The sequence below is a fragment of the Hippocampus guttulatus genome, chromosome 13, assembly GCF_054856545.1.
Source record: "Hippocampus guttulatus isolate MCC_2025c chromosome 13, RoL_Hgut_1.0, whole genome shotgun sequence".
Lineage (NCBI taxonomy): Eukaryota > Metazoa > Chordata > Actinopteri > Syngnathiformes > Syngnathidae > Hippocampus > Hippocampus guttulatus.
This window is the reverse complement of record NC_141273.1, coordinates 15592295-15613108: the sequence shown is the minus strand read 5'-3', so window position 1 is coordinate 15613108 and position 20814 is coordinate 15592295. Positions and strand designations below refer to the sequence as shown.

At 44.2% G+C, this 20814-nt stretch overlaps 1 protein-coding gene across 3 annotated transcripts; it reads left to right on the top strand.

The window, feature by feature from the left end:
* Positions 1–173: 173 nt before the first annotated feature.
* On the top strand, positions 174–20007 carry LOC147196590 (guanine nucleotide-binding protein G(q) subunit alpha-like). 3 transcript variants are annotated; one of them, XM_086127115.1, is made up of 8 exons: positions 174–1363; positions 7563–7747; positions 7874–8028; positions 9568–9696; positions 11147–11275; positions 14388–14517; positions 14630–14783; positions 15197–20007. In XM_086127115.1, exons 1-8 carry the CDS (start codon positions 1228–1230, stop codon positions 15385–15387), a joined length of 1209 nt encoding a protein of 402 aa, XP_085983241.1. In that variant the 5' UTR covers positions 174–1227; the 3' UTR covers positions 15388–20007. The 3 variants fall into 3 exon arrangements, with proteins under 3 accessions (XP_085983241.1, XP_085983239.1, XP_085983240.1); XM_086127113.1 differs by lacking the exon at positions 9568–9696 and having other exon boundaries at positions 177–1363; XM_086127114.1 differs by lacking the exon at positions 11147–11275 and having other exon boundaries at positions 177–1363.
* Positions 20008–20814: the final 807 nt, after the last annotated feature.

Sequence of the window (20814 nt, the reverse complement as noted above, 5' to 3'; positions counted from 1 at the left end):
GGGCCAGTCAACCAATAAATAGCTATTTCTTCTGACATGATCACATGGTCACTTGAGTTATGAGGCAAATCGGGTGCCTGTATAGGGCATACATGGCAGAGGACGACTCATTTTGTCGTGAAACAAGACCATACCAATATGGAGCGACTTTTAATACAAGTGAATACTGTGACATCCCTAATTATTCGTTTTTTTCCATCACCATCTTGCGGACTAGATACAATTGGGAGTGGGCTAGTTTGGCCCATGGGCCAAATGTTGCCAACCACCTGCTTTAGAGAGGATTCTGCATAGTTGCAGAGTGAAACTAATGTTTTCACATTTTGTCTCAGGACAACTATAATTGACACAAGAAATGCACGTTCCTGTAGTTTAGCACTGCGTGTGCGCTTTCATTCGGGTGCCGCCCACCTCGCCCTTCCAATTGGTCTCCATGACACCCTCCTCCTGTCACTCAAACTTCTCCTCTCTGTTATGCATCAGGTTGGCGGACACACTCGTTGCCCACCTTTTTCCAACATCGGAGACCCCCTCTTTTCGGGCTCCATTTTAAACGAAAAACAGAGGGGGCGGGCAAAAACAACCCGCATGCCACATTCTAGCGTCAAAATGGACCGCATTGGGGTGATCGGCGACGCTATCGCTACAGCATAACGGCGAAAACCCTTCAAGCGCCGAGGTACCCAATCACTGCAGGCAGCCGCTTGTCGGTCTTTTTTCGCCGAGAAAAGGGAGGCGTCGCGGGGGGGCAACATTCGAGTTGCGGCGGTGCCGTTCGTTCGGCATTTTACCCAGTGGTTAGCCTGCTAGCATCTGCTCCAGATTTGTCGGCTGTTGGATGAAGGCGATACCGCCGCTTGTCTTCCCGTTCCTGGAGTTAGAGTTGACATTATTCACAAGGGGCGGGTTGCGCATCTCGCGGAGAAACCTCCAGCACTCCTGCTCATCCTCTCCCGACTCTCTACCGCAGAAGACCGGGGAGAACTTGGTCGCGAGGCCCAGAGTTGCTCTTCCCCTCCCCCCTCCTCCTCCTTCCCTGGTCCGGTCCGGTCCCGACAAGACCACCACCAAGCGACCCTCCCCCTCGCACCACGTCCACGCGCGGACCGCAGCTGATTTTTTTCCCTCGCTGGAGGTGGCGGTGGTGTTGGTGGTGGCCAGAAAACGCCAAACGCTGACTGTTTTTTTTTCGGGTCCGAGCGGGACTGGCTAAACACAGCGGAGGGGATGACTCTGGAGTCCATGATGGCTTGTTGCCTGAGCGAGGAGGCGAAGGAGTCGAAGCGAATCAATGCCGAAATTGACAAGCAACTTCGCCGAGACAAGCGAGATTCCAGGCGGGAGCTGAAATTACTTCTTCTCGGTGAGTGCCGCGCGTTTAATCGCTGTCATGTGTCCTCTTTTTTTTTTTTTACGATTTCTTTTTTTTTTTTTAATAGAAAACTTACCTCATTAGGGCCTTCTTCTTCCCAATGCTAGCAAACGTGCTAGCTAGGAGCCAGGGGAGAGTAGTGTTATTTCTCCCCCAAAAGATGCATGTTTGAGGTTTGAAGTGGATATTAGCCGCTTAAAAAACGCCCCAAAAATAGGCACTGTGCAGGAGAACAATGTGGATACATGTCGGTGTTATTAGTGTGAATGCATGTTTTGACTGGGCAGTTCCATTTCCATGTAGAAGTTACTCAATAAAAGCATCTGGCATCAACAGGCAAACCGCATGCTCGTTGATGTTATGGACTACGAGCCCTCGCAGATGACCATTTGCCTCTGTGGTTTGTCATCAGATGCGACACTTAACCTACTGCTCTCCAGGTTCCCCCTTCTTGTATAATCTCATTTATTTTTAAACGTGCGGCGGCACGGTGGACAAACCTTTAGAAAGTCTGTCTAAAGTTGAGGGTTCGAATCTCTGCTCTGGACTCCCTGCGTGTCTTCTGTTCAAATACTCCAGCTTAACCTTAACTATTGCACCAACATACTGTACATGCTTAGGTTAATTGATCATTTTTAATTGACAGGTGTCAATGGTTGTGTCCTGTGATTGACTGGCACCACCATAATAGTACCTGGATTGAGGTTATCTAGGTGACACATGCTCTTTAGGGTTGAAGTCTGGAGATAGATTTAGAAACAGGGTTGGGCATTCTGGTTTACCCGAGATCGAAGAAAATGTCAAAAAGCAATGACAAATGCCTACACGGGCAAAGAAGTGTGTGTGCCCAACGACGATTAAAAGTATGTCATAATTTCCTTGAAATAAATGAACAGTCACATCAGTGCACTCCAACAATGAGAGCTCCAGGCTACAGCCCATTCAAGTCCTTCAGTTAAAGATGTCGAATGACAGCAATGAGGCAGCTAACAATTCAAACGACAACTAAAACGATGGGTCAATTCAAATGCAAATAACCAGCTAACATTAGCATATAGCTAGTGTTTTGTGGAAACCTTGCAGCTCCAAAACGATCTGGCGCAGAAATGCTCAAATTCAGACCTTGCGTCTCGCTATTTTCTGTCTCTATGCGAAAAAAAGTAACAAGTGTAAATAAAGTCTATTTGCATCACGCCGTAAGTGCGCCACCACTTAAATTGGGTTATTCAAATGTGGGAGTAACTCTGTCCGCACCATGTCACGCACATGTAAATGGGTTATTCCGAATTTTGGGGGAAATCGGAATTTTGTCCTTAACTCGAATGTTGATTGCATGTTCATGTAGTCGTGACAGCGATTCAGAGAGGCGGCTAAATGAATTCAAGGTGACAGAGTGAAAAATGAGCTCTCAGTTCAGTATGAATGAGCACTCGCTCTCATTAGTGAATGGACCCGGCGAGCCGTACGGGCCGCCTACAAATATTTTTTACCCCAACCTTCGCTAATTGTTCTATTTGTACGGTACATATGAAATTGTAAATTTGGTTATTAAGGTAAAACACAAGCTCAGAGCTTGTTAGGGGGAAAAAATGGCATGTCGATGCTAGGTGCTAACTTGCTCTGCAGCAAAGGTCGACTTTACGCTTGCTTGCTGGCGCGGCTAAACATTATCTTCTCGCGCTGCAGATCCTTCCCTTCTAAGCAACTAATCTCACCTCGGTGGCGGCAAATTCGATAAATATATAATAAGCATCATTATCGATAAAGGCACAGGAGTGACAAAGCTTGCAACACACCGAGGAAGAAGAGAGATTGCTAAGCAAAACGTACAGCGGCTTGTGATTGGCTGATGCAAGATTTGGACTCTACCAGCCAATTGCGATGATTGTTTTCCGATATTATTGCAGCTTGTCAATTCTGTATTTCGTACAGGCAGGTCCTTCGGCTCCCGGCTGCAGCTGGCCAGCTAGCGTGGCTAACATGGCACCTAGCCACTCCTCTAAAAGTCAATAATCATTGCCCCCACGGTGGCGAATGAGCTACAATTTTGACAAGTAACATTCAGAGGGCGCGGGCGGAATTTTGATCGGCCACAATCCACTTTGAGGCAACGGTGTGACGACCCGGAGTCCGCAATGAAGGAATCTCCCCCTGTGCATCTACCTTCATGTTGACCTTGCGGTTGCCCAACAGCCCCTCAGAGGAGGGGTAACCAACACAAAAACCTGAGCGAGAACATAATTTGTCTTGTAACGTGTCATTACGGAAATATAACTGCCACTACATGATTTTATTTTTAGCAATGTAGTGCCAAGACAAAGTAGTGACTAAATCAAAACTGAAATAGAAAAAAAAAAAAGCCGTCAATATTTTGTCACTTGAAAATTTTGATAGAAAAAAAAATCCTTTTTTGTTTCTTTCTTGTGACCCGAGTTTGTTTTGGCTGAGACGCGAACGTTCCTGACAAATTATCCAGAATGTTGCTGACAGATGATGATGATGATGATGATGATGGAGGTTGGCATCGCTGAACAAGTAGCAACAAATGACCCAAAAAGACGCTGCCAAAACTTAAAAAGAACCTCATCAGTGCCTAAAAGTGCATTTTATTTCGATTGCCCAAGTCCATTTGCAGAATTAAATCCTCCAGAGCATGTGTTTCATCTTTTTAAGAGGAAACTGATGGGAGTAACTGGTAACATTTACCTCGAACTTTTCGTCGCTCTTTTCAAACACATCAAAGAAAAACAAATCATGGCGCTAAAATTTGCATGCTTATTCTTTGAAGTCTTGCAGGCGTATCCAAAGAGGGGTGAATGAGCGAGCCACTTTAGCCACTTTTTTTTTTAAATAAATGAAAATCACCGTGCCCGGGTTTCTGCTGCAGTGTGCCCACAATCTGGCTGCCGGCGGTCACCATATCAGGTCATACAGTCCGCTTCCTGCTTGCACACACCACTGGTTTGCCTGTACTTGGTCAAAACAACCAAAAAAAAAGTTTTAAGCTCAAAGCTTTGGCCTGGCTACACAAACAGCTCCAGCACACACACAAGTCCGGAGTCTTTCTTTTTTTTTTTTTTTTTTTTCTTAATGTCTCACGTTAGTCAACGGAGGTCTGATTAGTGCTGTCTTGATTGCATTGGTGATTGGTATCGATTAGATCGTCTTCAGTCCTTGTTCAAGGAAGAGCCCGCGGAAGGAGGTTGACGGGTTAGCTTCAAGATGTTTCGCGATGACCTCCCCGTCTGATGCCAAGCCATCTTTTTCTTGAACATATATGGCAATAAGGATCTTTCAGCTCTGCTCCTCTGTGTGCGTGTGTGTGTGTGAGCCAAGGTGTAGTTAACACATTTAGAGAGCATTATAAAGGGCCTGACATGCCACGGAGAAGAGAGAACCCTGCCAAATTTGAATGATTCAAGCAAATCGGCAAGCATACAAAGTGACACATCAAAAGGGTACCCAAAAAAAAAAGCCTTTGTCCCCGCTCTGAAACGGTGTGGGCGTGCCCGCTGAATTTGCTGAAACCAAACCAAAATATGTGATAGCTGCAGCCCTAATAGCAAAGTTTGGAGGTTTTAGGTTGCGTGCCCCTTTAATGTCAAACAGGTTAGTAAGACATTTTGACAAAGTCTGTTGTTCGTTATTTAAGATCGTCACCGGCATGCACACATAGTCATAAACGGGGGCACGGCTGGATCTCTGGAGGTTTGGGGTGATTGAGGCTACTTGGCGAGTGTCCCACATACTGTTGATGTCCCGTGGCAGGACGTGGGGAACGTAAGCTTGCCAGTTTCTTCGGGGCGACGACGTATTCATGCTTAGCTAACTACCACCAGCTGCCACGCTTCGCCTTTCAGTGCCGTTTCCGCCGGGGTCTCTTCATCTTTTTTGTTACTGCTTCCATTCAGAAATGTCAGGACCGCGGTGTTGGGGTCGCAACCTAACAGTTGGGAAATCAACAAATGTTGTCCATCGGCCTCCCACAAACACCGGTAAATGAAGCAAATGCGGATACGATAAAATCGGTATGGCCAAGATAGGGCCCCGCAACCTTCGACGTAATCACGATTTTAACCGCCACAGTTAAATCAACCTGACTGAACATCGATTTTTTTTCTATTTTAAAATGTCACCTCTGATGCATGAAGTATCTCCATGCAGGGAGGTGGACCACATACGTTTTATATGTTAACAGAGGTCTCGTTATTGCTCTACAATTATTTTTCGCCGGGTTGCAAAGGCAACAAATGGAATCGTCCTTGTGCCCCCGGTTCATTTTCCTCGGAATCTGTATGAGGGCTGTGCGATACATCTATAATTTTTTTTCTCCCCCCCCAGTTAGCTCAATCATGATACGATAACCGTATTACGATGGGTTCAGTGAAAACAAAGGGTTTTTTGGTGGTGGTGGGGGGGGGGGATTTCAAAAGGATGTGGAAAGTGTAGAGCTTAGCTTAGCGTAGCAAGCATCAGGGCAAGATCCCAGAACAGATCAAAACCAACATTTGTCTGTGTACGTATGTTTAAAAAAAAGAAGTAAAGTGGTTTCTTTTTTTCTCTTTCACACTAAAAACGTAAATATTCAAAATTGTTGAGGCATATATCGGCGTGGATCTGGGAGACAGAGGATACTAGTGTGTCGGCTGGTGAAAGAGGGACAGTGCAGCGAGATCTTGTGATGTGGGGGGGTCACGAGAAGTAAATCAGACTGGAAGCAGCTTTCATTCACCGCCAGGACAAGAGCCCTCGTCCCACTTTGTTTTACCGGTCTTAGTGGCTCCATAAATCGTGAAGGTTGTTTACTGTGCGGTGTTTGTGTCTGAAAATGTATTTTAAAAATGCTCACGTTTAAAAGAGATGAAGTGCAAGTTTCTAAAAAAAAAAAAAAAAAATGGATTAAAAAAGAAAAAGTACCGGTATCCTTTTCAAAGTGCATTGAAACGTTACAGTCAACCCCCGTCGAGTCGTGAATTTTCATTTAGTGAACTGGCCTCCTTGCAAATGTTTCTGTCAAGCCGAAAGTTGGCCCCTTCGCAATATGAGCCGGAGAGCACCGAGTGAGCTTGAGGCTCTTCGCCGTCATATTTACTGTCTGCTATGAAAGAGAGGAAAGTAAAGGGGCCGATCAGAAAAGAAAGAAAAATGGCAATGACGGGGGGGGGGGGGGGAGACAGTAAGAAGGGTTGCCGTGGTAACAGAAATATGGCTGCTTTTCAAAAACCTTGAATGTAGGTGGTGCTGAGATGAGTGTGTTTTTGCAGATATTATGCATCTGCTGGAGCACTCTTTGATTCACTCGTTAAGGTTGCAATGTCATCATGGCTGGAGGATGCCCTGCCCCCCCCCCTCCTCCCAAAAAAAAGAACCCAGATGCTCTGGTTTGCCGTATTCTGTTGAAAATGAACCTTTTACTCTTGTTGCCATCTTCCTATCCTCCCTCTGGCTTACGATGAGGGGTGCTAAAGGAATGCTAAGGTCCCCCGCTGTCACCCGTCGGCGCAGGCAGTTCAGCCTCGAAGTTGAAATGTAGGCCAGATTAATTAACGTCATTAAATTAGCGCATCCTCCTCCTCCTCCTTAGAAATCATTCTAGTGCACTCACTTTTCAAGCAGCCCAAAAAAGCGAATGAGTCAGTTATGAGTGGTTGCAACCAATTAAATCAACCAATTTGGAATCTTGAAAGAGCCATTTTGTAATGTAACGATTCAGCTGATGTTGTACCAAATGGCAAATTCCAAAAATATATATATATATTTTTTGATTGAGGTTGAATAATTGATTGTAGGGCCATTTGGTCGATTATTTTGACCGATGTTTGAAGGGCCACAAATGGCCGCCCAATTAATCGGTCTGACCCTAAATTGATTGTCAATAGGGCTGTCACTAATGAATCTTTTTACAATTACACAATCGACGCGACGCCAGGGTCTGGTGTCACACTCTCTTGCCGGCTCAAGTGCCGGCAGTGGAAATGAGGACTTGTCAACAAAATAAATCCCCGTGAATAGTGGCGCATATATAGTAAGGCTTCGTCATCAAATATTCAAGTCAGAGCATATGGCCTAAGTGTCTTATATTCAAACACGGAGGAAAATTCTTGACGAGGCTTTTTGGTCTCTATGTTGTCTTTGACCACGTAGACTTCACGCAGTGAAATACATCCTGCTTTGTGTCCGTCCGTACCAGGCACGGGAGAAAGCGGCAAGAGCACTTTCATCAAGCAAATGAGGATCATCCACGGCGCCGGTTACTCCGACGAAGACAAGAGAGGCTTCATCCGACTGGTTTACCAAAACATCTTCACCTCCATGCAGGCCATGATCCGGGCCACGGAGAACCTAAAGATCCCTTACAAATATGAACAGAATCGGGTAAGAAGCGTGACACCAAATCCCGGCAACGGGAGAAAACGTCGTCAGCGAAATATCCATTTCCTTTGATGTGGTCAATGGAGTCGCAACCAATCTTTCTCCCTGTTATCTCGCCGGTCTATGTAGTCGAACGCCATGCTGGTGAAAGAAGTGGACATTGAAAAGATCAACGGCTTTGACCAGCCCTACATCGCAGCAATCAAATGCTTGTGGTCCGACCCGGGGATCCAGGAGGCCTACGATCGCCGCCGAGAGTACCAGCTGTCCGATTCCACGAAATAGTAGGTTGCCCCAGAGCAGGCTGGTTGTTTTGGTGTAAACGGCGGGGGAAGACATTTTGTTTGCATGTGTGTGAATGTACAGGCGATGAGGTCTTTTGTTACCGTCGACTATTTGTACAAATGTTTTTTGGGGGGGGGGGTTTCTTTAAATTTCAACAGTAAAATGGCAAATACGGACGCAGAAGCGTCAGAACAGAAAAGTCACGAAATTCTGTCGAATCATAAACATTGAAGCACACAAACAACACCGTGGAACGATTTCGACAGAACTGCTGATTGACATTGAAAACAGAGTATCCGCATCACCTATGATGATCTTTAATGCTGCGCAAATGTCGTCAGACTTTCCCACTTTAGTCCAACCGAGCGACAGTTTACGGTCTACCGGAATTGCTAACCGCCATTAAAGACGGAGTATCCGCATAACGTCAAGTCATTTTGAACACTGTGGCGAGACTCGCCCGCTTTCATCCATCTGTTAAGATGTTTACTTTGCGGCCGTTTTGGTTCGTAACAGAGTTTAGATAGCCTCAGAAACTCTATTTCATGTCCTTACCATACAATTTTAAAACTGCCGTTTAAAATTTTCTTTCGGAAGTACAACAATGTACTTCCGATCTGTAGCGTTGCTAAGGGGAATCTTGCGCTGTGTATTTTGTTCATAAGCAAGGTCGCGGCGGCAATTAGCTCCCCAGGGTTCGTTGTAACGAAGGCCTTTTCACAATTTTGTGGGGGGGGGGGGGGAATCTGGTTGTTATAATGAAGTTTATCTTATAAAGGTGTTCGTTGTATGGAAAATCGGCAAATGGAAAATGAATGATGTGAATTTGGGACTTTGAAATGTGAACGTAATGGAGTGGCAACGTAAACGCGGAACGTTGAACAGAAGGTCGACAATAGTTGGGGAGAGGTTCAACTGGGGGTAAAAAAAAGTGAATATGTGGGACATTTCTGTGTTTAAGGAAATACGGCTGCTGTTTATTATGATTTACTTTTTTCACTATTATCTTGTTGACGTTTTAGCTAGTTTTCTCTTTCAAGAGCCACATCCAACCCTGGTCTCTACGGTGCACTTTTTAGTGCCCCCTGGCTGTAGACGTGATGTATTACAGATTTTATATCCGCTTGCATGCAGCTCGTACGAAGCAGTGTTTCCCAACCTTTATCGAACCACGGCACACATTTGAGCCGATCAAAAAGTGCACCCGCACAAAAATGACAGCTTGAGCTTTTCTCAATTTACTCACTAATTTGCTCTCTCCACTTGAAATCGTTGTATATGTGACAACAGGTGGCGACGTAGGTTATTCATTCTGTCACCGTATGTCTCTGGCAAAGAAATGACAATCTTATAGACACATTTATAGTCAAGAAATAATTTTCCATGAAAGTGGGTCATTTCCCAGAGCACAGCCGCGATCCCTCGCAGTCTACGAATGTTTCATCGCACACCGGTTGGGAATCACTGGGCCCAAGAACGAGAAGATTGTGTCATGCCATTCGTGTTTGCCATATGTATATCCACATGTATATCTCCAGTTACCTTAGCGATTTAGATCGCGTGACTGCCGACGGCTACGTCCCCACCCAGCAGGACGTGCTCAGGGTCCGTGTTCCCACCACGGGCATTATAGAGTACCCCTTTGATCTGGAGAATGTCATCTTCAGGTACCCCTGACGTGATACCAGGCCTGCAGCGTAATCGCCACTCTGGCACAAATCCACTCATGGATGGAAGCTAAACATTGTCATGGCCACAATTGCGGGGGGGGGGGGGGGGGGGGGTTTACATGGCACAAGCCTGCCCTGAAAACAGCCAGAGGGCCAAAAGTTGTTTAGCTCGACCAGACATCAGTGATTTGTGTTTAGTTGTGTTGAGGTTCCGGCCCCCAGGACTGAAACTGAAGGCTGCACACTTGCTTGAGATGGGCAACCACCTCATACGTGATGAAGAGGGCTTGCAACCGCGTCAAAGTCAAAGAATCCTCCTGCCATCCTTGACTTGACTTGAGTTGTCCAAACCTTCTTTATCAGCTTCCAAGTGCGGACTTTCCTCTTACTTTTTGTCATTGACGCCACCATCACTGCCAGCAACAGAATTCCCAAAGTTCAAAGATGAGAGCTGAAAGATGGTCAACTAAAGTGGGGTACACAATCATTTTTGGGGTTTTTGTTTTGTGTTCTAACTGTTTTTCAGGGATGTGGTCAAAGTTTTGATCACCCCAGAAAGTTGTAGTCGTAGGAGAAGCTAGGCTAACGGTTAGCTCAATGCATAACAAAATTTGGCTTGCAAACTCGTCTCCTTGTCATGTTTTTGGAGTGACTGACACGTGCGACGTGTTCTACAACCGCAATCGGCCGCCAGCTTCCTGATTGGCTATGGTCCCGTTTCACGTCGCAAACGTGGAGTCAGTGGCTCAACTCAACTCGGTGTTGACCACAGGATAATCGCGAAAGAAGAGTTGTTGGAATCACTTTTAAGACACCATCCAGGAAAATGTGATCACACAGGATCTGATTAGAAAATGAAAACACAAACCAAAATTATTCATAATGCCCCACACACCACAGGACAATTGCTCAGATCACTTTTTTGTCATAACTAATCTTAGCGCATTGCACTCTAGTCCACGGGATATAATTGCTCAGGATATTTCAAACTCACCTCAAATTCCCCACACCTCAGGATAATCACTCTTCTACACCGCACGATAATCACTTAGATAAACTTTCTTAGACATCGGACAAACGCGCCTTTGCTGAATTTGATCCCACGGGAGGGAAAATGTTCAAATTTGGCGCGATTGTCGGGATTTGTGTACCCCGCCTTACTCGGTCGCTGAAGTTTGAGGCTATCAAAGTTCATGTCTTTGAAACGTATCATGGAAACAGTCTTGGTGGAGCAGTGACCCTAACCCCCCCCCCCCCCCCCCGTTTTTATCTGAGTGTTGCCCTTTTTCTTTTTTTTTCTTCCATGACTGGATCTAGCCACACTTCCACACTTGGCAGCAGGTTGCTCTAATTGCCTGTCACGCTTTATGTAACTGTTTCCTGTCTTTCTTTTGTGTATGTGTGTCTGTCTGTCTGTTTTTCTTCTGTGCCCGGGCTTGCCTTGTAGCTATCTTTCCGATCTGGATCGCATTGCAGATCCCAGCTATCTTCCCACTCAGCAGGATGTGCTCAGGGTGCGCATTCCCACCACGGGCATCATAGAGTACCCCTTCGACTTGCAGAGCATCATTTTCAGGTAGAAAGATGCCTCGGCAGGCTCACGTGGTTTGATTTTTCCTTTTTAATGTACCATTACCTCGTTCCCCCAATAAACCATAACTTCATATAACTCCTCCCCTCCCCTACTCTCTTATCCTCTGCTCTCTACTACTGAACAATATCCGAAAGCGAACACAAAGTTCTACATTCCGGTGCCCGATCCTCGTAACTGGGTCGCCTCCTCGTCGCCTCTTTTCCTTTATGGCTGGCATAAGAAACCAGGTCGTCCTCTCCGCATTGGAGGGACGCGCTATTTTTGGGCCGGTGGGTCCTGCAGGGCCTATAATGGCCCCAGGTCTCAGCGGACCGCAGTGGACTGGGCCAGCACCAGGGGGCGGCCTTGCGTCGTCGACCCGAGCAGAGACGCAGCTACTGCCGGTCTCGAACCTGTGCATCTGTTTGCATAATTAGTCGCTCGGTTGGCGCCGCTTGACAAGGGCGCGAAATAGGTGCGAAGGATTCACGTGAATGACTTTTCAAATGAAGACTTAATGAAACTGGGACTCGAAACTCCCTAAAGATTGACAGGTGACCTCAACAAGGGGAACAGCTCTGGAAAGCTGAAACCTCTCGAGGATAAGGCGCATCAATTAATCAGTGTTTCAAATCACTGAGCTGTTCTTGAATGGCTCTGCCGCAGCCGAGAGATTTAAAAGTACACCCGATTGTCTACGTGCCCTTCAATAAAATGCGCTTCCTCAGAAGAAGTAAAAAAGGGATTCGTGGTTCATACGCTTCTCCGGTGAAAGTAAGAGCAATTGTCTATCATTAAAACACGGCTAGTGCAAATCCCCCCCCCCCCCCCGCTCTTTACAAAAGGTACAAAATCACACTCAAATTTAGTTTGATCCAAAATACCGGTGCATTCACTTGCTTAAGTGTGACTGCTGTCACCCGAACCCTGGAACGCACCAAACAAGCTGGACGATAGCATGTTTGGCAAAACGTCAACGCTATCACCCGGGCCTCGGTGCGCACCAAACAACCTGAAAGCAGACCGCTTGATCACAGGGTTCAAACTTAACAAACTGGGATCAGTCAAGACAAACAGTAGAGCGCTACGTTGTTCAAATGTGAAACTAGCACTCCGCGTCGGCTAGCAAGTTGACTGAGGTGCAGTTCAGTGTGATCACTGCAAGGACCAAAGACGCAGACTCGGGTTAAGATGACTAGCGAATGCGTACCATAGCGAAATCGCACATAGTGCATAAGATAAGATAAGAAAACCTTTATTAGTCTCGCAATGGAGAAATTCCCGATTCACAGCAGCAAAGTTATGAAAGGAAGAAGTAGAACAACAAAATATAGGAGCTGCTGGAAAGGCAGCCACTCACGCGGCGCCATTTTGAAGTCAAAATAACACAACACAACACATAGGACACAGACCGTTGTGCAATCTTCACCACTTTTCTGCATACACTTTGTTGTCTGAAGCAGTTCTAGATGAAAGAGGAGAGGATCAAAGTGTCTTTTCACCAGTGGATCAGAGACGTAATGCTGAAAATGTGCACACGTCTGCTACAAGCTGATATAACATTAAAGTTTTTTTTTCTTTACTAGGCCACTTTGCTTGCTATCAACATTCGTTTTCCCAGCCACGTATCATCGTTTCTGCCCTTGACCCAATTTTCCTTCTCTCTTTTCAAGAGGATTCTCCACGTGGCGTGTTTAGTCACCTCGATGGGAGAAAAAAAAAATTGCGCTCACCTTTCAGGAAAGCGCGCGTGTCACTGCGGACGTTGACATTTTGCAAGAAGTGGGTAACGAAATGGATGCCTTGCGGGAAAATCTTCACCCAAATGAGCGGCATCCATTTTAAACGTATAGCGCGCCGCCTTCCAAGTGCGATGCTTTGGTGGCGGCTTGCATGACTCGCTCGCTCACATGGCGCGCAACTCTCTCAAGATCTCTGCTCCCTCTGCTTCAAAAGGGCTTGAATCCATCGTGTGTTCGTAAGGTTTTGTCAAGGGTGAACAAAACGCACTTTGTCTGGAAAGCGGCTTTTCCTGTGCGGCACCCGCAACACACCAGTCTGATCGGATGGATTCAAACCCTGCTGAAATCAAACAAATATCTTCTTGAAGTCGTTCCGGGATACTTCATTTCAGTCACCGATCGGTGAACATTTGAGGTGTAACGGTACGTGGTAAAAAACTCACGGTTCGGTTCCGCACCTTTGTTTTCAGGTCACGGATTGGGTAAAGGAACAAAATGCAAATCAGAAAAAGGCTCATTGGAATCAAAATTTTTCGGTTTTGGTGTTCCAAGCATCGTAGTTTATGTCAATCCAGGCTGTGAAGTAAACTTAACAAATTTGCTCTTAGAAAAAAAAACTTGATACTTCATTTAAGATGCTTCATCATCATATAATTTGGGCAAATTAATCTTTCTAGAAAATATGTTTTTGGGACAGATCTGGGTGAGTGATCAAATATAGACTGAAAATAACTTGCTCAGAACAAGTGACAACTTCTTGAATGTTCATTTAAGGCTCGATTTATTCAAAAGTCCAAACCCGGACTGACACTTTTGCCTCTCTTATGAAATGGTGCTCCAAATCAAGAACTTTATGATGATCACATTGTCAGTTAGTCATTTCGCAGACAAATTTGTTTAAAAAAAAAAAGTAAACCAATGAAACTGCGGTTTTGAATCCGATGCAGTGGAAAATTTAGGTGCACCTGCTGTAACTTTTGTACTCGTGCACCAAAGAAAAAAAGTTGGCCGCACGAGTGCAACCAGTGCTAAATGTTCGTCTTCGAGCTCTCCGTTGCCTTGTAACTCATTTGTTAGACTCGTCTACGTGTTGTAAGCCAAGTCCATTTTTTTCTTCTCTGTTGATTGGTAAATTTGCTTAAATTATTTATTATATTCCTTGTACCGTTACTTTTTTTTTTAATGCCCAGATATTGCGGCGTGGGGACCCCTGTACCTCCAACGCGCGCTTAAAGTTTCTAAACATACCAAAAATATCAGAACGTGAATTTCACGTACCGTCACACCCCAATTGAACATGCATGGTTTTTTTTTGTTTTGTTTTTTTTACCCTCGTGACAACTCACTTGCATGCCCTCGCTGCCATCCTGTAGGATGGTGGACGTGGGTGGTCAGCGGTCAGAAAGGAGGAAGTGGATCCACTGCTTTGAGAACGTCACTTCCATCATGTTCCTGGTGGCGCTGAGCGAGTACGACCAGGTCCTGGTGGAGTCCGACAACGAGGTCAGTGCTCGCACCCTTCCCAAAACTCGTGTTCCTTCAGATTTAGACAACACAGTGGTTGATCGTAAACGACGACAATGTTGTTTTTGTTTTGGTTTTTTTTGCCCGTCAGAACCGTATGGAAGAGAGTAAAGCTCTGTTCAGGACGATCATTACCTACCCGTGGTTCCAAAATTCCTCTGTCATCCTCTTCCTGAACAAGAAGGACCTGTTAGAGGAGAAGATCTCCTACTCGCACTTGGTGGACTACTTCCCGGAGTTTGACGGTAAGGTTGGGAATTTGACAAAACTGGCCTATTCAATACAGCGGTACCTCGAGTTACAAACGTCTCCTCGTATGAAATTTTCAAACGAGGACGTGCGATGGTCGATGAACAACCGCTTTATTGTAGAAATCCACGAAGAATGTCCGCTGTAACGATGCGCCCAAAAGCAGAAGTGGTCGCAGTGACCTCTTAAAAGACTGCCAAGTCAAAGTGTTTGATGAGTTCACTTTTATTGCTTCATTTGCTGTTGTCTTACCAGAAGCCTCACCTGGAAAACCAAAACATTCACGTATAATAAATCTGATATTATGTATTGTAAAAAAGATTTTTTTTAATGGTTGTCAAGAGGAATACACGAAAATATTTATTTTCAAAACCATTCAGCCCGACTGTCCTTGCGTGCCCTCCTCCAGGCCCGCAGAGGGACGCGCAGGCGGCGCGGGAGTTCATCCTCAAGATGTTTGTGGACTTAAACCCCGACAGCGACAAGATCATCTACTCCCACTTCACGTGCGCCACGGACACTGAGAACATCCGCTTTGTGTTTGCCGCCGTCAAGGACACCATCCTACAGCTCAATCTCAAAGAGTACAACCTGGTGTGAGCCCCCCTCCGTCCCCAACTCTCAAGCCCACTTCACTATCCTTTTGCACAACCTCCTTTTTCGAGTGCGCTCGACTTTTAATGCAACACACACACACACACACACACTCCCCTTTTTTGTCTGGCACATTCAAAGATCCCCTGCAAATCAAAACGACAGCAAAAAGGAAACCCCTTCCCTTTCCTCGCGCATCTTCCTGCTTTTTCTGGGCAGCTTGTGTCAGAGAAACCGCTGCCTCGACGGGCCTGGCACATCCGACTCTTGAAACAGTGACCGGAAGGGACGCCGGGGGACGAACGCTCCACAACGGGATTTTGTCTCCACCTCCACATCGATGAATGTACCCACCAGTGTGTGAGAAGTGCCATTGCGGGGGATAAGGGGCAAAAAACAACAGAACCTCTTAACAGTGTAAATATACAGTATATTATTATATGTCAGGGGTGTCAAACACATTGTAATTCAGCGGGGCCTTACAGCCTAATTTGATGTCAAAGGGGGCCAGACCAGCAAAGTCGTAACATAATTAAAAGTAAGGCCAGATTCCTTATGAAAAAAAAAAATCTCTGATCCCAATGATTTTCATAAAAGGCACAAAACTTTTAAGTCACCTTTATTTGGAACAAAATTGTATTGCACTTTAAAATGAAATCAAGTTATGACGATCTGGGAATTATTGTCAGGTCATTTTCTACATGAGCATAATCACCCCCCCCCCCCCCCCTCCTCAATGCCCACCACCATTTTTTGGTTTTGTTTTGTTTTTTACTTTCCAATTCATCCTGGAAGGCCGTATTGAAACGCTCTAGCGGACCGACCGCTTGTTGGTCCCGATGTTTGACACCCCTGGTATATGGACAGACATTTAAGACAAACAATGTGAGAGGGGCAAAAAAATGGGTCCAAATCTGGTTGATTGCTGCTGGCTTTTCAACCGTTTTTCACAGAATCTGTCACTACTACAATTTAGCAAATTTCAACTTAAAGTAAATCATCTTTTTTTTTTAATTGAGATTTTTTTTTGGGGGGGGTGAATTTAATTTTAGAATGCACAGCTTCCCTCTTCCTGGATTTACAGGGACAATCGTGACCTACTTTTTTCTTTTTTCTTTTTTGTACCCCCCCACAGCCATCAACCAGACGTGTCCATCGATTTTCCCCCCCACCCGCCCTTTCACGCCATGCCGTCCAATCAGACGCTGCCTAACGCTATTGCTCACTCGTTATTATATATCAGGATGTCCTTCTGTTTACTTTTGTTTGATTTTTTTTTCTTCTTACTGAATAGTCACTTTGTTTTAAAAACGAAACAAAAAAAAGCGATGGTTTGCTGTTGTTGACTGGTGTGTGTGTGTTGGGGGGGCGGAATGACGAACCTTCCTTGACCTCTGCAATTAAGTGTGTTGTATGTGTATATTTGTTTGTAAATACATATACACACCAGCCATGTACAAAAATGCTCTGTGGTACACCATCTTTGGCATAAAAATGACGACAGAAAAAAAAACAAAAAGGTTAGCATAAAGTTATTTTGGGGGGGGTTCCTCTATAAATAGTATTGATACTGTGATAATGGCTTTTGTTGATTCTAAAAGGAGACGTGACAGAGCTGAGTGGTCAATTAGCAGTCATATAAATACGTGATGATTTTAAGAGTACCGGTAATTTTTTTATTTATCTAATTTATGGACCAGATTTGAAGGTGTTGATAATTTCGACTGCCTTTTTGTCCGTGTTATTAGGCTTTCTTTTTGGTTTTCCTACGACAGAGCCCTACCTGTGTCTGAACTGCTGTTTAAAAAAAAAAAAAAAAGGAATATGTGGTATTACAAGGACTTTTCAGCATCTACTTTCTTTTCGAGGACGATTTCCATTTGTTGTCATTTACCATTTTCTAAGAAGCCCTCATGTTTAATTTAGTTGAGGGGGTGAAAAGTGTGTTTGCTTTAGGTTATATATACATTTTGAGACAGCGCTGTAATGCTTACCTACCTAAAAAAAACAAAATTACATTTCAAACGGTGTTTTGGATTGGTTAGCTCTGTGTTTTGTTGCATTTTATCAGGCTTGCTTTGCTGGTGCCAATGAAGTACTGATGAACTTTTTCAGGTGATTTATTAATCCCTCATTGTCATGAAGGGCTACCACAGTACATGCAGAAACAGAAACGTGACTCCCCCCCCCGACCTGCCCCTTTTTCTTTTCTACACACCCCTGTTCTTGAGTAAGAATGGTCTGGTCTTCTGCGGTGTTAGCCACGACTAGAATCTCATGCGGTAGATCTATCTATTACACACAAAAACGAAACAAAAAAAAAAAAAACACGACAGCTGCAATATGTATTTGCCTGTCAGCCAATTGCCAACGAGAAGCTGTGTGGGCTACAACACTTAAAATGTGTCCGTTAAACACAACTGAAGTATTTTTGTCTGGTCGACTAATGTTGGGAAATTATCTACGTATTCAACTCACTGCTTGTCATACGTTTTGTAGTTTATTAATTAACAATTATGATCTTATTGTTTTATTATTTAGCTTTTGATGATTTTTTAAAATTCTGTTTATCCACACATTTGAAATACAATGGAGGGAAATCCTCTTAAGCTCTGCCTCCCCCCCCCCCACCACCCCTCCCTCACACACACACACTCCAAGGGCCTTGAACGCACCACCGTAAACAAACTTTATTGGCCTCTTGTCGTCACTTAAACCTTATGTTCGAGGACTGTGCAAAGTGCAGTTCGTGGACCATATACGGCCCAATGGAGCATTTCATGTTGCCCACCATGAATTTCTGAATTTTATTTCTTTAATTAAACATCCAAATGTTGATAAAAGGCAATTTATTTTTCACCTATGTCCCCTGAAGGACTCTCATATGGTTCCACACCCATGCACTTATAACTGTAACAATTAGGTGCAATTTATAACAACTAGCGTGAAAAAATAAAAAGCGGTTCATTATAGGTGGTTTGTGGAGTTCCCACTAGCGATTGCTCTTCAATGTTTGATATAAACTACATGGAACCAAAGGCTGCCGTGATGTGCGCAGGTCGCCAACCAATCGCCGACATGTTAAGGGAAAAAAAATGTAGGCTGTGAGGAGGGAGTACCCACCTGTTGTGTGGTAAAGTTTAAAGAAAATAAAATGAGAGTTTTAAGTAGGTTTTCTGTATTACATTTCTTTCCCTTGGCTTAAAAAGTGTTTTCCATTGATCGTGACGTTTGCGCAGTAATCCAGCGAGTCTTGCCGCCAAAATACCCAACAACCGAGTATTTGAAACCTGCCCAAAAAATGTTTATAACTGCTTATATGAAAAGGTAAATATATCCGGGGTTTATTTTTTAAACATAACCTTAAAAATAGTTTACAGAAATATGAACGACATACCCTGAGCTACCCCCCACTCCCCAAGAGAAAGTTACAGAAAGAGTACAAAAAAAAAATCCGCTTCACAAAGCACTGAAGAGGTGGCAATCCCATTTTTGTGCAGATGGTACGTTAAAATAAAGCAATTACAAATACGTTTACTTGGGTTTTTTTTAATTGCCAAAAAGACTGCCATTTGTTTTGTTTCACACTAAATGCGTCGCCAGCTTCTGCTTGAGCCAAGGTGCCAATGTTAAGTGCACAAAATATCTTAATTGCGTGTGGGGTGTAAAAATTGACTGACAGCCTTTTTTTTTGTAGTTTGTGTTGCACAGTGGAGTACTATTTGGCACATTTAATTTTTTTTATAATATACTGTATATATATATATAGATATATAATATCTATATATATATATATATATATATAAACCATGTATGATCTGAAAAGAGGGACAGTGTTTGCATGACACTTCAATTTGTTCACTTGATGTGTTTATTTTCCTCACTAAAATGACAACTATTCTTTTATTTGTTGCCTTGATGCTCTTGTTACTTTGTATTTTCAGAAATGACCAGAACACTATCGTTGAGTATGATTTTAAGACCACTTCCCATCCTCGCTTCCTCTTCAAGGCTCGTAGAGTGGTGTGTGTGTAAGGGGTGTGTATGCGCACGTGTGTGTTTGTGTATGGATGTATGTATCTATATTTATCTCTATCTATCTGTAGAGATATAGATATATGTTGTATGAGCACGCCAGGCTCGCAAAGTGCCAACACACCACTGCCAACCGGAGATACCCCCCGCCCCTGTGCACCTCACCCCACTCACCCCCACCCACATTCTCTTTTTAAACGATAAAGCACCAGAGACTAAGAAGGATAGATGATTAAGTGAGTAAAGATTATATTCTATAAGAACATTTTAAAGGATAATCTGCTGTTTGTGTGTTCAAAATAAGAAACTGTAATAATAATTATTGCATGTGCTGTTTTTTGCAAGTGAAGGGGCTTTGGGTGTATTGACTGAAAGCCTTTTTGGCTGCAGTTGGCTGGTTATCGATTTACATAACTCTTTGCCATATTTTTTTAATGTCTTTTCATGCGTTTGTTTTGTTTTTCTCAACCACTGTTGCCTGATCCTCATTCAAACATGATGTATGATCATTTTTCGCCGCCTTCTAAAGAAACATATTGACAAGGTTATCTGTTTTAAACACTGAAATAAATTTGTTCCTATACTTGCTGATCATGTGTGCCGCTGTTTTTCCTTTTCTTTTTTTAATAATACATCACAATATAGACTAGAAAATTCCCAGAGTTCAAGAACAAAAACCTGCTGCCTCAATCAACCATGGACGTTTCCAGCCCATTTTGGTGCACCCCTGAAATAATTCCCCCGCCTCTCCCTCCCCCAAAAAATAGACCATTTGTTCATTTTCCCCAACGGATTTGCACACCTTCGACAACTCATTGCCTTGCTAATACTCTTATCATTACCAGTCCTCAATGTTGCTGAATTAAATTTTAGCCCACTGTTTATGTTGTTCAGTAAGAACTGGCTCACGATTTGTTTCTCGGAAAGGTCTCAGGTGGTCGGAGACGGGACCACTCTCCTCTGTTTGAATTGGAATGGCAGAAGCGAGCTCTTATCCATCCATCCATTCTCAGATGACGGTTATCTGAACTGCTTCGCCTCACGAGGGTCGCAGATGTGCTGGAGCCCATCCCAGCTGTTTTCGGGTACACCCTGAAATAGTTGCCAGCCAAATGCAGGGCAGACATAGACAAACAGGCCATTTACTTGCACACAGTGAAGATGGTTCTTTGTGAGGCTGTCAATATTCCAAACAGGGATCCTTGCCCTAAACATACGATATAATAGTGTTTTTTGCGAAAATATAACAAAGGTTGTCTGTAGTAGCAGCAACGTAAGATGGCGGCCCGCTGACTTCACCCGCGACGGGACTATTTGATACTCCATTGATATTTGCGTCTGGGGTTGGCTTTCAGTTCACCTCTTCACCACAGCGGCGCTGCCTAGTTTAGAAGCTGG

Excerpts from the sequence above, each read along its gene's own strand:
- LOC147196590 (XM_086127115.1), top strand. The coding sequence starts at position 1,228 with ATGACTCTGGAGTCCATGATGGCTTGTTGCCTGAGCGAGGAGGCGAAG. Across the intron at positions 8,029-9,567 it reads CTGTCCGATTCCACGAAATA|TTACCTTAGCGATTTAGATC; the intron begins GTAGGTTGCCCC and ends GTATATCTCCAG. Across the intron at positions 14,784-15,196 it reads CTACTTCCCGGAGTTTGACG|GCCCGCAGAGGGACGCGCAG; the intron begins GTAAGGTTGGGA and ends GCCCTCCTCCAG.